This window comes from Grus americana, chromosome 1 (genome assembly GCF_028858705.1).
Source record: "Grus americana isolate bGruAme1 chromosome 1, bGruAme1.mat, whole genome shotgun sequence".
NCBI lineage: Eukaryota > Metazoa > Chordata > Aves > Gruiformes > Gruidae > Grus > Grus americana.
This window is the reverse complement of record NC_072852.1, coordinates 118,957,026-118,972,038: the sequence shown is the minus strand read 5'-3', so window position 1 is coordinate 118,972,038 and position 15,013 is coordinate 118,957,026. Positions and strand designations below refer to the sequence as shown.

The following is a 15,013-nucleotide window of genomic DNA, read 5'->3' as shown; positions in this document are numbered from 1 at the left end:
TTATGTGGGATGGAGGCAGGCTAAGTATATACAGTGTTATATACAGTATAAGTGTAAAGATGACAACTTGCAAAGACAGAATTAAGAAAAAAAAAAATTTCCTTTAGCTTTATCCAGCAGCATTGCCAAGCAGGAAAATATAATTCCAGGTTTGGCCCTGGTTCTATGTCATCTGTATTTCAGGGATAAACATCTGAAATTCTTATTTCAATGTTTGGGGGGGGGAGGCTATTTACTACAACTTAACACTTCTCAAAGATCAGGAAATTGTACAGGATCATTTGTGGAAAAGGAAAGCCACTCTTTCTAGTCTGTGTGATGTTTCAACAGTGCCACCTGCTGCTCAGCAGAGCGCTATCACCTCCCACCATCACAAGTGACTGGGGAGGAGGGCCTGGCCTTCACCCTCCCTGGGGCCCCCACCGCCAGAGTAGCTGAGCTCCAGCCTGCTCAGCTGCCCCTCTCCCTGTACAGCCATGGCCCTGGGGGACTCCTTTCTAAAGCTGTGACTGAACTCTCTCTGGGGATCACTACCACCCTTCTGGCTTGTGGGAGTCAGGGAAGAAGAAAAGAACCCAGATTAACACCCATCCTGCTTATTTAGGAACTTGGGATCCTGGCTGTGCTGTGGGTACGGGAGAAATGAGATTGGCCAATACCAAGCAAGTGTAGGTAAATACCAGTTCCATTTCCACAGCCAGCTCACCCTTATTACCCCAAGGCAGGTGATGTTCTCTTTGGAGAATGCTGCCCAGTACAGTACAGAGGGAACTGCTTTTCCACTGCTTAGCAGGTCAAGGACACCTCTGCTCTGGAAAAGCATCCTGAGGGCCAAGGACTTAGGATGCTTTTGTAAAAAGCTAAGAAGATGGTATGTGTGTATTCCCTGCCCTAAGAGAATAATGGGAGCTGGAAAAAATGCAAGTGCTGTAATAGCAGCACAGCACCTAATTCTTCAGGCACAAGGTGCCTTAACTCTCTAGCACAGAGTAGATTTCTCAGCAGTAACTCAAAACAACACATCACTGCAGCAGTAGTTTTATTTTTAATCAAGTGCAGATTAATATACTCATTAATCACAGAGTAGTTTAAAAGTTCATCTGGAGGATACACATTTACCTGGGGAAACAAATGATCCCTAGAATTGGCTAACTTAATGTCTTATGATCAATTTAATACTGCTTGTATCCAAACAGCCACACTCTACTTTCGGAGTGGTTAAGCTGTACACACTCTAGTCCTGGTCTTCTGGCTCTGAGATAAGTTTTACAGTGCCGAAGGTACTCTGCCAAGCTCAGGCTCTTAAAGCAGCAGGATAACCAGTCTTTCAGCTGGGTGTGTTCTGTACCTCACTAACACTCACTGTTAATGAGCATTCATGCACAGAATATAGATGCAGTGTATTGATTCCTCAAAAATAAAAATCCTGTAATTCTTATTTTAACAAATCAGCTCTTCGATGATGAGGGAAATACAAACCATGTTTCAAGATTAAAGAATTGAGCCATAGTATTCCAACTTGATATACAAACAGAAAGAAGCACATGAATACTTGAAAGTTCTTGCTTCAAAATATTACTAAAAGTAATTATTTAAACTATTTGAATTATTAGCTGTGGATTTATGCAGAGAAGGGAGCTGCAGTTATATGAACAGCATTCATAATGACTATAACAAGCCTGATGAGTCCTGCAGTTAAATTGTAATTGTTAATGCCAGAGGAAGGTAATGTCTTGGCTGTTCCAAATTCTGCTAGTCCATCATTCAGATCACCTACTTGCTTGATACTAGAATTTATTTTCAGTGTGGTGTAAACTCTGAAGGAAACCCTCTCTTTACAGGAATTATGCACCATCCTTTGAGAAAAGTAGATAAATATCCCTTGGCCAAAAACCATACTAGTTTGGTGTGCTGCTGGCCTCTGAGCTGCATCAGCTTCACACATTAAGGCAGCAGCCAGGGAAAGTGCTGGGTCTTGGAGTATGCCAACTTGATTCTGCAGGTGCCGTGGCAGTACCAGGCTCTTGCGGCCTAATGCCAAGTGTTAGATACTGAGTCAGTCTGAGTTCTTGTACCATTTTCAATAAAACCAGGGTTTCTGCCTCTTTCTAGGCATCATGTTTCTTCCTTCTCACAGTCCTTATTCTGCAGCCACTTTGCATCTTCTTACAATGTGTTCAAATAAAACAAGGTTTAGGCATATTTGTTCCGCGCAGGAAGCTTAGGAAAGTCCTCGGATAACAAAACATGAATGCGGCAGATGGGGCAGGTACTTGAATGTTGCTTAAGCCATGTTCTAATGCACTGCAAGAACAGGAAGATGATGTTGAGGAAACAGAGTCAGGTATAAAGAGTTCAGCTTAAGTACGTTAATAATAGTCACTGATAGGTAAAGTAATTTTCCAACATGTTCTATGTTACTAAAACTTGTAGTTAGAAAACTGTTCTCCAATCCTGACGCTCTGCTGATCAATTTACATTTGCATCTATTCTGCAATAACAAATCAGCAGTAAACCAACCAACTAATTCAAAAAGGTCATGGACAGAAGTATCACAGTATTCTAACATAATTCTGACTTTCTTACTACGTGAAGTTAAGCAAGCAACTGCTATCAGGTGGGAAATGCAGGGTTTACGGTGATAGCCCATTCCATGAGCATGCTGCAAACAAATCTGACTCGAGTGCTAAATTTATTCTCTGAAGAATAAGCTTAAATTCACTCCGATGAATTACCATTTTACTTAAAAATCTAAACCTGGAAGCCTTCTAACACACTAAGACTGTATATATAGCAAATCTTGGTGTACAAAGTATGTAAAAGAAAATTGTGTGCTGTTCTTTAAGCACTGGAGGGTAAGAGGGGGAGGGCTGCTTTTAGCAAGTGGAACAAGGGCACAACCTAACAGAGTTTGTAAATGTTTGCATCTAAGTGCTAAACCCAAAAATCCTTACCTCTCTGTGAAAACAATGCCCGCATTCTAGTTCACACAAGTCTTTGCTTAGCTCATCATGACATATTGTGCACAGCTCATCACTGGAGGCCTGTACATAAAATGTGAAGTTATTTGCAAACTAGCAACAATTAATCAGCAAATTCTAAGTAGTTCATAATGTTACTAATTTTAACCAAGTACGTTTAAGCTTTTGTATACACAATGAACAAGTCAATTATTTTTTCAGAAATACTTAGATTATTTCATGTCCTTATAAGAAGTACACAGCAATCGCTTCCCATTCATTGAGACAGTGGAGAACTTACTGTGTAGTCTAGTTTTTTCCATTTTGATTTAGGTGTTGCTCCAACATTTTCCCACGGCTGGGGATTCGGCCAAGATGGATTTTTACTTGAGGCATTTTTCTGCACAGGTCCTGCCTTGGGTGCGCTGGGCACATTTTCTTCTGCAGCTACTTCCCAACCCCGAGTTCTAGTCTGCGCTGGTGAAGCAGGGGATACTGACTTCAGAGGTCTCCCTGTTGAAGTTGGTGCCTAGGCAGGAATTGGAAAAGAATTCTGAGCAAGTTCCTCTTTTGGAGCTTGACAGCAAAGGAAGGTTGCATCCTCTTCTGGACTGTGCTGCGCTGTTCCCTCTGTCAGGGATGCACAGTAGAGAAGGCAGCAGCTCCATACACCACATACCTTATTTTGCTGGTCCAGAATGAGTTCTGTCACTCTGCTTAGAATTTCGTCTAAGCTCAAACCTGACAGTGTATTCCCATTTCTTCTTTGTACGTCTTTTATGAAGCTAGTAAACTCTGAACTGAAGGGAGGGAAAAAAAAAGATGACATCATACTGATTGGCAATACTATGGCTGTTACCAGCATGGTCACAGTGTTAGAGAAGACTGTAGCTGCCATCTTTGAGTCACAGCAGTAGCGCCTTTAAAAGATACTAACTTCTCAAATGAACTGTAGCAAGTACTTGCTTCCAATATCTCTCAGTAAACTAGGATGTAGCTACCTTAATTGTGAAAAAACTCAAACAGTAAAATAATTACAGAATCACAGAACAGCAGGGGTTGGAAGGGACCTCTGGAGATCAGCTAGTCCAACCCCCCTGCTAGAGCAGGATCACCTACAGCAGGTTGCACAGGATGGCATCCAGGCTGGTTTTGAATCTCTCCAGAGAAGGAGACTCCACAACCTCTCTGGGCAGCCTGTTCCAGTGCTCTGGAATAATAATAATACCACTTCTACTTGCTGGTGGTTCTAATTGGAAAAAACCCAAAACACCTAAGTGAACACCATAGGTCTATTCCCTTAAGGAACGTCTCACTGAATGGGAGGGGAGGGAGGGCAACAACTAATACTCTTCTCATGAAACAAGCCATCTACTAAAAGAACAATTATTTTTGTACTTTATCACTGGATGTTTAGAACTCCTGTTACCCAGCGTAACATTACACACATTAAAAACCATACCTGCTATAGTTTGGGAATATACTCCATAAATGCGCAATAACATTTTCAAATGCTTTTGGAAGCATTTTGTTGTTTGGAAGTCCAGAAGGCCTCAGTTGTACAGCCAAGTCATCTTGGTGGTTCTGGTTTGGCTGGACACTCTGAATATTACTTCCAGAAATCTCCGACGGGCAAGTTGCTGAAACTTTATCAGAATATGATCCTTCCAGAGGTTTGGAGTGTGTTTTCACTGATCCACCACTTGCAGAACAAGCCGTAGAATTTGCATGTGTTGGCTTAACTCCGGCCTGTGTATTAAGTGAAGCGCGTGTTGGACCTGGATCTTCAGAACTTGAAAATGCAGGAAGTAAATTAGGATGTGCAGATGCAGAGGAATATGTGACAATGGCTGGGTCACTGACTGGAGGTCTGCCTTGTTTTGTCTAGGAAATAAACAGGTTTTACAAGAAAAATAAGGATTAGAGTAAATCAAGCAGAACTCTCAAGTGTTTGCAGCACATTTGGTCATGCTAAGGATCTTAGCTAAGGTCTTATCAACATATCTTAATTTGCTTTACCTAGATAAAAACATTGCACAAAGGTGCTCATTAATAGGTGCTGCACAGAGATACGACCTGTCTGAAACAGGATTGCGTAGGACAGCACGTACACAAACTGTTCCCTTAACTTATTCTTGCTTTGCTAAAGAATGCATGGCTGTTGGGCATCTGTAGCTGTAAAGAAGCGTAGCTTGAAGTTGGTGGTAGAAACAGAACTGCTTTAAGTAAGTGCTATCAATTTGAAAATACAAAACTCACTGCTTTTAATGGATTATATAATCTATATATAATCCAGTGTAATTTTTTTTTTTTTTTTTAACAGAAACATGTGTCAGCTATAGTCATTGTCTTGAAAAACTTGGAGCTGACATGATCCAGGAAGACTTCTTTTTGCACTAACAACTTTCTTCCATAAATGGAAAGACGTCCTTAAAATAAGTTTCGTTGTTTGACCCCATGACTGCTGTTTGTTTCAGAACTTGACTGCTCTAGGAACGTGGCTTTCTAACACATGAAACTAAAATTCTACACTTCTTCATAGTCAAACCTGCTGGTTCTTCTGTGCTCTTTAGTTTACCATGTTTCTGAAGCTGTACTTTGGCTTCTCTGTAAAGGTGTTTAATTAATTGAATTAATTCAACAGGGACAAAAGGATTTTCATCACATCTTTTTCATTTGGACTCAGTATTTGCCTATTAACATCCTCTCAAAGCTGAAAGAATTACAGGTCTCTCTTCTAAAAGGTTACTCCTGTATTACTGCAGTAAAAATAGATACCAAATGCAGAACAAGAGGCTCAGAAGTTGCTCTTTCCCGGCCTGTAAATTCATGGTAACTAAGTTACCTACATATTCTTAAGAGTTCTGTGCCAGGAAGTAAAAAGGAGATACCTAGAAATAAATGGGGAAGAAAAGGCCCGCAGGAGTGACTAGGACTTGTGTAAGTCCAGAAAACCTGTACTAACAATCATATAAGCATACAGCATTAAAGCCTTGAATCTAAATTATACCAAAAAACAAACAAAAGAAAAATCTAGGACTTCTGCACAGAATATATATTAAAAAGTTGTGTGGCATCTTCGATGAATTCAGGGATTTTGTATGCATGTGCACTACGAGTGCCTTTTACTTACTGGGTCAATGACCTCCCCTATTTTGAGACATGACTGAACCCTTTTTTCCCTACTCCAAAGCATCCCAGGTCCAGTGGTTGGCTGAATGCTGTTTGTCTTCACGACTGGACATCGGCTCTGTGCCCTGGCTTCAATTCTACCATTGGTGAATGGCAGCAGAGAGGCTGTTCACACCACTGCTGCAGCAAGCTCGGCTCTAAGTATTTTATCATCGCCACGTGTCTTCCCACCACCATGCTGATGAACCCTTCAAGGAATATTGACTCATACTGACATCATCTTTGCACCAAGAACAATCACAGGGTTCAGAAGTCACTGACATGATTTGAGCAAAGCATTTGTGGAACTGTTGGCCCACGAGAAAGTGTTTTTAAATTATATTTATCTGGGATGTAGTCATTACAGATGCATTTCCATAAATGGCTATACTCCATCTAGTCCATAACAGATACGGCTGGAAGTTGATTTTGGCATTCGTAATCTGTTACACATGTTGGTGTAACACGGGCTTGTCCCTATGGGTTTTGGTGCTACAGGGAAGTCATGATATGTGAAACCATTAGTTCTAATTCAGACAGAACACGAAGCACTTTCAAGTTAACTTTAAACATCTTAAGCCTCTCAAAGGCCTTTAGAATGTGCTTCTCGCTGGACTTCATCATGCTAATCTGCAGTCACCTTTCCTTCTGAACATTACCTGGATGTATGGAGAGCCAGATTACTTTGTATTCAAGGCTATGTAGATAAAGAACTTGAATATATGTCCTGTAAGGGATAGCCATGCCGATGCAAACTTAAAGAACTTGTTAAACTGCTATCAAGTGTGAGATACGTACTAAGACGCTGGGAGGAGAAGAAAGCTCCACAGTTTCCATTTTAGTGAGGCAGTTCCGTACACCATTTTTCACCATCTGAATTTTTTCTTCATACTTAGCCTGCAGAAGGAAAACAAATTATCCTCTACATTGGCATTAACTAAAGCTCACTCTTTATTTAAAATGGCATTAACACAACTACTTTTTTGCAAAACGCCAAAGCTGCCAGGACTTTCAAATGGAGACGTGAGGCCATTTGCTATAGAAACATAAATCTGTACTTAAGTACTTGCATTGATGCTTGAAAGGTTTTGGGAAACCCGTTCCAGTTCTTAAAACTCAGCCCAGACATTTTACATCTTAACTTTTCATAGAGAGTTTTCTGTTGTTTTTAAAGAAGTCGCATGGATTTCTAAAGTTCAAAAAATACAAACGAACCAAGAGACTAGACTTGTTAATGTGGGATCCAGTTTTGAAGCAAGGGTATAACAGACAGATTTTTGCCCTTATAAAATTGAAGATATTTATTGTAACTTAACTATACTTAAATAATCTAGACTTAAACTAGATCTTTCTTTTGTAATTAAAAAAATGCAGTTCAGTATTTGGAGGACAAGCTACCGGTGTTTTAAAAAAGGAAGGCAAAATTACTTAAGATATTAGTTCTGTTCTAATTTCCAAAGTTCAACTTAAAGCTTGTTAAGAGAAGTTAAGGCTTACCTCTACTTTTTCCAGTTGTTTCTTTACATTTGAAATAAATATTTCCCAAGAATCAATCTGTGACTTCAACGTGGGTGCTGCTGAAGGTGAGCTGCTGAAGTATTCAAGATTTTCAGTTAAAAAAAAAGTAATGGCAATGTTGGAGTTTAAGACTGATAGTTTTAGTACAACTAAAACTACCAACTAAATCACAGTTAAAGACTTCAAGCAATTTTAAGTTAAAATCAGTTATACTGGCACTTAGATCCTCTCCGATCTCAGAAGTGGACTCCACAAATGTAAATTAGTATTTTGCAGCAACATAAAGGCGGGGAAAGGGAACGTGGCCTAAGTTTTCAAAAAGGTAACATCAAGGGCTAAATGAGTTCCTTGTAAGGAAGAAACCAATGTTGTTGCACGCCCAGCAGTTTTCTTTGCACTCTTTTCTATTTACATTGCAGCCCTTTCCCAGTGATACTGTGCAGGAATAACTGGAATGTCCCCTGTAGCCTGATCTTCCCCAGCTAGAAAAGAATAAGACAAGAAGCTTGCTCCTGCTTAAGTATCTTGGTAATTTAAGAAGAAATTCAGCTTCAGGAAAGCTGCATTTAACTATCAAGTTTCTACACACCTTTCAGGCCAGCATCCCTTTGTGAGCTTGTCTTGAGCTTGAGCTAACTTGTCTAGTTAAACAATCGATCATGATTGAGCATTCAGTAGTTGCTCGTATTTAGCAGCGAATAGTTCTGAAATTTCTGGTGTAAGCTCTCCATACCTGCTGAATGACTTCAGCACCCTGAGATTTACTTCTGCATTGGCAGTTATACCATTTAGTCTGCATACTTCAGTTTCCTTCCAGTTTTTGAGTACTGATATCTGTAAAAAACCATTAAAGTGTAAAAAAAGAGTGCAGTAATAGCACTGCTGTAACACAAGAAATAAAACCTCAAAATAGATTTTAATAAGCATCATCAAACTATTGTTTCAGATACAGAGTACACCACATAGTTCCTACTGTGAGGAATTTCAAGTGGAATTAACAGCCTTGGCAGGCCTTCGCAAGGATAAAAAGGCTACATTCTCTTCAACTCACAGTAGAAAGCTTCCATAAATGTTCCATTTGCAACTTATCATATCTATGTGTCAATATATATACACATACACACTTGAAGTGATTCAGGCAGCCTGTTAAATACTGCATGGTTGAAGCCTAATGTGGACCAACAATCTAATCTTTTTATCCTACTGCAGATAAGACAGCCTTCAAGTCCTTCTTAAGAAGGGAGAATTGTTCAGGATATTCAAAGCATTTCCAGTATAAAACATACTGGTTTTAGAAAAAGTCTTGTTATTTATTAGTACTCTCCTCCTTTCAGGGAAACACACGAGTCTCTTGTTGCATTCTGAGTCTACCCAATGAAGAAGTAGCTACACGTTCACTAACCATGACTTACTTTTAACAAGGAATTTTATGTTCCTATAGGTAGCTCTTACTAATAGAATCAATTCATAACAAGGATAAGCATCAAACTCAATTATGAGTTGAATTTTGTTTGGAGAATTACTATATGCCCCAAATTCTGTGCACTTTTAATACTGGTCAATCATAATACTGTGCCTTGATGATCTGCAAAGTTCGGTAGGATAACATCATGAACAGCACTTGTCAATATTTGAGTAACGCTTTTGATATACGCTTATGAAAAGTTTTAGATGCTATTTAAAAAGTACATTGTTAGATAAGACTTCACCAGTTATCTTCCCCACCTACTATCAGCGCAAGTGATCCAAGCTCTAGCAAAAGTGTTTTAAGATTATTTTTTTTGTTTGTACCTCTGCTTTAACAGCTCTTTTCACACACTCTTGGCAGTCATCTTGGCTCTTTTTTATAAGCTCTTCCAATTTTACTTTCTCATTAGCAAGTTTATTACTGTGAAATAAAAAGAAGTTAAATATTTGAGTAACATTTACAACAGAGTAGTAGTTAAAATTTATGGCACTTTAGAGGCTTTCTACAGCTATTGCTTCTCTCTTCTTCGGAACCACGCGTCTCCACTGACACTGGACAGCTTGTGCCTTCATGTTCACGTAGCCATGCTGCTGGCTACACGGACACGACCCTGGGGTTTCTTAACCACACTTCACTCTGCAACCTAAAAAGCTTAGAGGAGTTTGACTGCTGCAGTCACGCAAGTAGAATTGTTCTGAGCCTGATCACATATATAACGTACCTATACGTGAAACCTTGACTTTATACTACGTGCAAATGAGTAACTTTTAGAAAATATTTAGATAACCTTATATACATTTAGGACTAAGTGTCCTAAATGACACTTAGATCCAAAGCTACATAGAACCATTCAGTATATCTATCGCACCCAACTTCTAACGTCTGTTCTAGAACGTGGTATCATATAATCAAGGGAAATGTATGAGAGTATTTTGAAAACCCAGACTTTTATTATTCTAAATATCTAACAGAAAATAATACTTACTTACAATAGGTAAAAGTAAACTAACTGAGAATAAGAGATATAGGTGAAGATAGTAAGAAATACAGAGTGAAGCAGACAACTCCAATAATCACAAGTCAGTAGAAAAATTTAAATAATGCGGAAAGGTACAAGAGTTTTACCTGGTCTCGAGATACGTATTTAAAGATACATTATACTGCTTTTCCTTCTCATCAATGGTCTTCAAATACCTAGAGTAATAAAACATTTACTCAGCTCGTTCTGAAAAATGTTCACAAGCAAACGTTCCTCTATAACCATAGTGACAATCACACAGCAGTGAGAATCTATATGTTTTATATGCTGTTTAATACTATAAGTGCATTTAAATGTATTCCTAATTAAGCAGTAACTAATAGAAAAGCAGGCCAATGATCCTTCAAGAGAGATTCAGCCCAAACTACTCAGACTAAAGATAATACAACAGCATTCAAGGACAGAATGAGAGAACACATTAAAAATACAGTAGGACTTGTCAAATCTGATTACAAATATTATTGCTAAGTCAGGCAGTTTCATCAGTTATCTAGAAGCTATTTTAAATGTTTACCTGTAACTTGAAAAAAAAACCAAACAACAAAAACCAACCCAAACCGAAATACAAAAGCAGACATGTGCATATTTCAGCCTATTATGCGATAAAACATCTAGCTGCTTACACAGCCAATGATTATGTCACTTAAAGATTTCTGAAGATTTCAGGAAGAGCTACTGGTAATACTTCATCAAATGACACAAGATTTCTTTTTCAGTATGTCAGTGACATGATCTCATGGATACTTGTTGACTGTGGTAGAAATTGACCGAGATTGATTCTTGCTCCTCCATAGCCAGGAGAGCTCGTTGCCAGGGGAAGAGCTGCATTTGCTGCACGTGGGGCCGTGATGGGATTCACACACTGATAGTCTTGATTTAAGTGCCATGGAAAGCCCTGCAGATTGCTGTTTTAGGATGAAGGATGAGTTAAAAAAACCCCACCACAATAGATACTTGCAGTTATGCAGTTCTTGCAGTTTCACTTGAATCCGAGAAATGAGTGACAGGACTAGAAAAGAAGGAAACATGTATCCTCGGATGACCCTCAGATAAGCAATGCGGCAGAACAGAGAAAAAGCGCGTCAGAAAAATAGATGCAGGCCAGAGTTCGGCTGGGTCAATTGTGCAAGAGAAGAAGGAAGAATGAAAATGGAAATGAGAATTTAAAGCTAATCATAATGCAGTAGAGGAGCACGCTGAGGAAGCGATGGTAAGTCATGAAGGCGAAAAGTGAAAAAGCCATACAGATCTAAAGGATTCTGGAAAATGGGGGAAGGTCTTAAATAGTGAAGGAGTAGTATTTATTAATTATGTTAAATAATGTTGTATGTAGATCCTATGAACAGCAGCTCTAATCCAAGAATTGCATTTAACTCATTTCAGAGTGACATAATCAGGGCAACAAGTTTGAGTTTTCACTCTGCGTACATCATGGAATCAGTAGATACTGAAACTGATCATAGCCTATCAGAAGTTACTGCTGCTTTAAAAAAAAAAAAAAAACAAGCAAAAGGAAAGTAATGTAAATCTGTATATAAAACTAGTACCTATCATTGGTATCTGTATGCTTTTTAACTGTGTTCCTTAGTGCTTTTAAGTTCTTTTGATTTTCTTTTTTCTCCTGTTGCCATTTTTTCATTTTTATTTCTAAGTCTTGTTGAAGCCAATCCAGTTCATTCTTTGATACCTAAAAGCAAAGATAAGAAAACATTATTTCTGAAAATACTATTTTATTCAAATGCAAGTTAGAGCAGAAGCTAAGCCAGGGAAAATTACAGTAAGAGTTTTACTGGTGCTTAATTACTGTTAGTTCAGGTGTTTAATGTGGGCAACATACTCATAAATACTTTCCTGCAATGATCTGCACACCTCATTTACGTGGCTTCAGGATACTTGCAACCCTGTTTTGCAGTCAGATAAAAGAAACCCATTTACACAGTGTCACGTACAAGTACACACTGAAATACAACTCAAAATCCAGCTCAAAATCAGTAGGTCACTGTTGGTTCTGTACTAACAAGTCCTTCACTGTGAGGGTGGTGAGGCACTGGAACAGGTTGCCCAGAGAAGCTGTGGAGGCCCCCTCCCTGGAAGTGTTCAAGGCCAGGTTGGATGGGGCTTTGGGCAGCCTGGTCTAGTGGAGGGTGTCCCTGCCCGCAGCAGGGGGGTTGGAACTAGATGGTCTTTGAGGTCCCTTTCAACCCAAACTGTTCTGTGATTCTGTGATTCTATGAAGACAGTAGTGAATCTTACAGCTGCCATAACTGCTTTAAAAAAAAAAAAAAAAAAAATCGAAGTGGCATTAATGCATCATTGGGAAATATAAAAATCTATTTTTTAAAAAGCGCCTACAATGCCTATGGACAAGTTCATCCCTGCATACAGCCATACTTTCAGCTCAAAACTTTTTGACCTCACATTTTTACCAAATATTCATACAGAAAACCAGATGTGAGACTCCACCATCCCTTACATGAAAGTTTGCCAGGCTACTTGCAGTCAATGGTAAAGCTACAACTGAGGAGCTCCCAAGCTGCAGTATATGAGTTTACCCCAACACACCATTGAAAGGAAAAAAAATGCATTAAGTTGGGATTGAATGACAGGCCCTAACTTACTAAAGATTAAAGAGAGGGCATGGGGAGAGATGGCTTTGGTCTCACTCGAAATATTTTTTTTAAAATGGAAAAATTCCTTTTCCTGTAGACAAATGGGTAGCCTGCAGCATCTACAGCTTAAACTATAAAATTAATCAAGTCAAAGTGATGATAGGCTGATAGTGCCATTTGGGGACTACTCCTCTTGCTCCTTGACGTTTACATGGAAATAAAGCCAAAAGCAAACCCAGCAAATCAAGAAGGAGTAGTCAGCGTAGTGCTTTTTTGTTCTTGGGTTGAACCAAATCCAGTATCTGTCCACTAGATGGAGGCAACCAATATCCTATGTGTTTGAAGTGCGTTCAAAGGAAGATGACACACAGAGATGGTGAGGTTTGCTGACTTCACAGCAATGAGGACTACCATTCAAGTTTCAAAAATATGGTTCATCAATTACATACAAGTTTGTGAGCCACTGCAGTTTGTCCCACTGTTGCATGGATAAAAACATTACCTCAGTCTCTTCAATGCTTTTTTTCAGGAGCTCTTCTAAGGCACTGATTTCCTCCGAGCTTCGGCTTTGTAACTGATCATATTTTTCCTGTGCTTCTTTAACTTGTTCTTTTAATACCTGATGCTCTTTTTCCAGGCGTAGAATATCTCCCTGAAAATAAATCAGTTATAAAAAAAAAAATCTATTATCTGTTACCACAGGGCAGCAAACATTCACCATGTCTAAAAAGGAACAGACTGCTGCCAGTTGAGATTCAAAATCTTGAGTGTGGTTGGGGTAGGGTTTTTTGTTTGTTGGTTGTGGGGGGTGTTTAAGAGAAAGTTGTATAACAGTTTCAGTCCAGCTCAGGAAATGAACATTCACATCTGACCATGAACAGAATACGATGAGTTCAAAGGCCACATTTTCTCACTTTTGGCATAAAACTACCATTAACCTCAGACTGAGCTGTCTCTGTGCCTAAATGGAGTATTTAAAATCAAACCTCAAGATTTTGGGGGAGGAAATACTAAATTTCCTCAAAACATACTCCTATATCTGAATAGCTACAGAACAAAGCTCTAAAACCTCCTTGTTGTGGGCCTATGCGAAGTTTCCAAGAACATCATCACAGAATACAGCCCAACATGAAGTGGGGGGAAAGAATGCTCACCACTGTCATTTATCACTCAAAAGCTCTCAACTAACAGTTCCATTTTAATTTCTTACCTGAACAGCTATCATCCTTGTATGAGGATTGTTTTTCAGAGGTATGCCTCTGCCTTCTTTTTTCATCTTAATAACCTGTATACCACATTCAGCTTCATTTGTACTATTAACAACAGCAAAATTGTCTTCAGAAAATGTGTCATCTGAGTTCTCCAGTTGGCACCAAGAGTCTTCATATGTTTGTACTTCAGTTGGTATAAGACTGCCGAAGACATATTTTCTGTCTGAAATCGTCGATTCATCATTATCCTGATGAGTTACATGATCAGCATAAATACAACAAGGTTGCTTGGCAACATTTGAAATGAAAGGCATTTGAGAAGGCACTGGCAATAGTCTTTCATACTGATAACCCCAGGAAGTCTGAGACAAAAATATACCAGGATTTTTAGAATCAAAGCACTTTAGTAAAATGTCTGAAAACGACGACTCATTTTCTATGGTATCGGTATTCTGACTATGCAAAGAACGCACCGATTTACATGAAGTAGGAAAAGACCATGGCAAATGTTGTGGAGGCTTATACTTTGCTACTGTCAAGTCAGTAGATGTTGATATATGGGGTTGCTTAGGATAAGAGAGCGGTCTGAATTCCTTAGCAGCTGGATTTAACTGTAGCTTTTTCTGGGAAGAATTTTCTTGCGCATCACAGACTACATAATTTTCTTCATTATCTCCAGTCTCATGGCTGTTTGTATTTTCTTTAATAAGAACTGCATGCTTTCTTAGGCCAATAAGATTATCCACCATAATGAAACGAAGGGATTTCAGAAGAAAAGATTTCAGACCACCTTCATCTTCTACAATCTTTCGAGCTTCTTCAGGGAAATGTTCGTATTCCCCAACTAGTAATTTATTATTAATTTCCATAGGGCCATGTTCCTCCAAGATTTGAGAGAAGTATCTTAAAAAAAAAAGTTGTCATTATTAATAGAAGCTTTTTCATGTAATTCTAAAATCGTATTTCACACATCGTATTTTCACAATAATACTTAAAAGCAAAGAACCTCTAGAACTACTGAAGAACAATCATTTGGA

At 38.9% G+C, this 15,013-nt stretch overlaps 1 protein-coding gene across 9 annotated transcripts in view; it reads right to left on the bottom strand.

The window, feature by feature from the left end:
• Nucleotides 1-233: 233 nt before the first annotated feature.
• The window catches only part of TTC3 (tetratricopeptide repeat domain 3), a 63,593-nt gene continuing 48,813 nt past the window's right edge, over nt 234-15,013 (bottom strand). For 5 of the 9 annotated variants that reach the window (XM_054812547.1, XM_054812545.1, XM_054812546.1 and 2 more), the window contains 13 exons: nt 13,976-14,879; nt 13,268-13,417; nt 11,704-11,843; nt 10,243-10,311; nt 9,441-9,537; nt 8,383-8,483; nt 7,629-7,722; nt 6,930-7,028; nt 4,423-4,844; nt 3,640-3,760; nt 3,262-3,489; nt 2,955-3,044; nt 234-2,304 (listed from right to left, as the gene is read on the bottom strand). In XM_054812547.1, coding sequence (XP_054668522.1) covers nt 2,194-2,304; nt 2,955-3,044; nt 3,262-3,489; nt 3,640-3,760; nt 4,423-4,844; nt 6,930-7,028; nt 7,629-7,722; nt 8,383-8,483; nt 9,441-9,537; nt 10,243-10,311; nt 11,704-11,843; nt 13,268-13,417; nt 13,976-14,879 — 2,626 coding nt within the window. In that variant the 3' untranslated portion in view covers nt 234-2,193. Of the gene's footprint in view, nt 2,305-2,954; nt 3,045-3,261; nt 3,490-3,639; nt 3,761-4,422; nt 4,845-6,929; nt 7,029-7,628; nt 7,723-8,382; nt 8,484-9,440; nt 9,538-10,242; nt 10,312-11,703; nt 11,844-13,267; nt 13,418-13,975; nt 14,880-15,013 lie in introns of those variants that run through there. The other 4 variants (XM_054812539.1, XM_054812542.1, XM_054812544.1 and 1 more) reach the window with 3 other exon arrangements.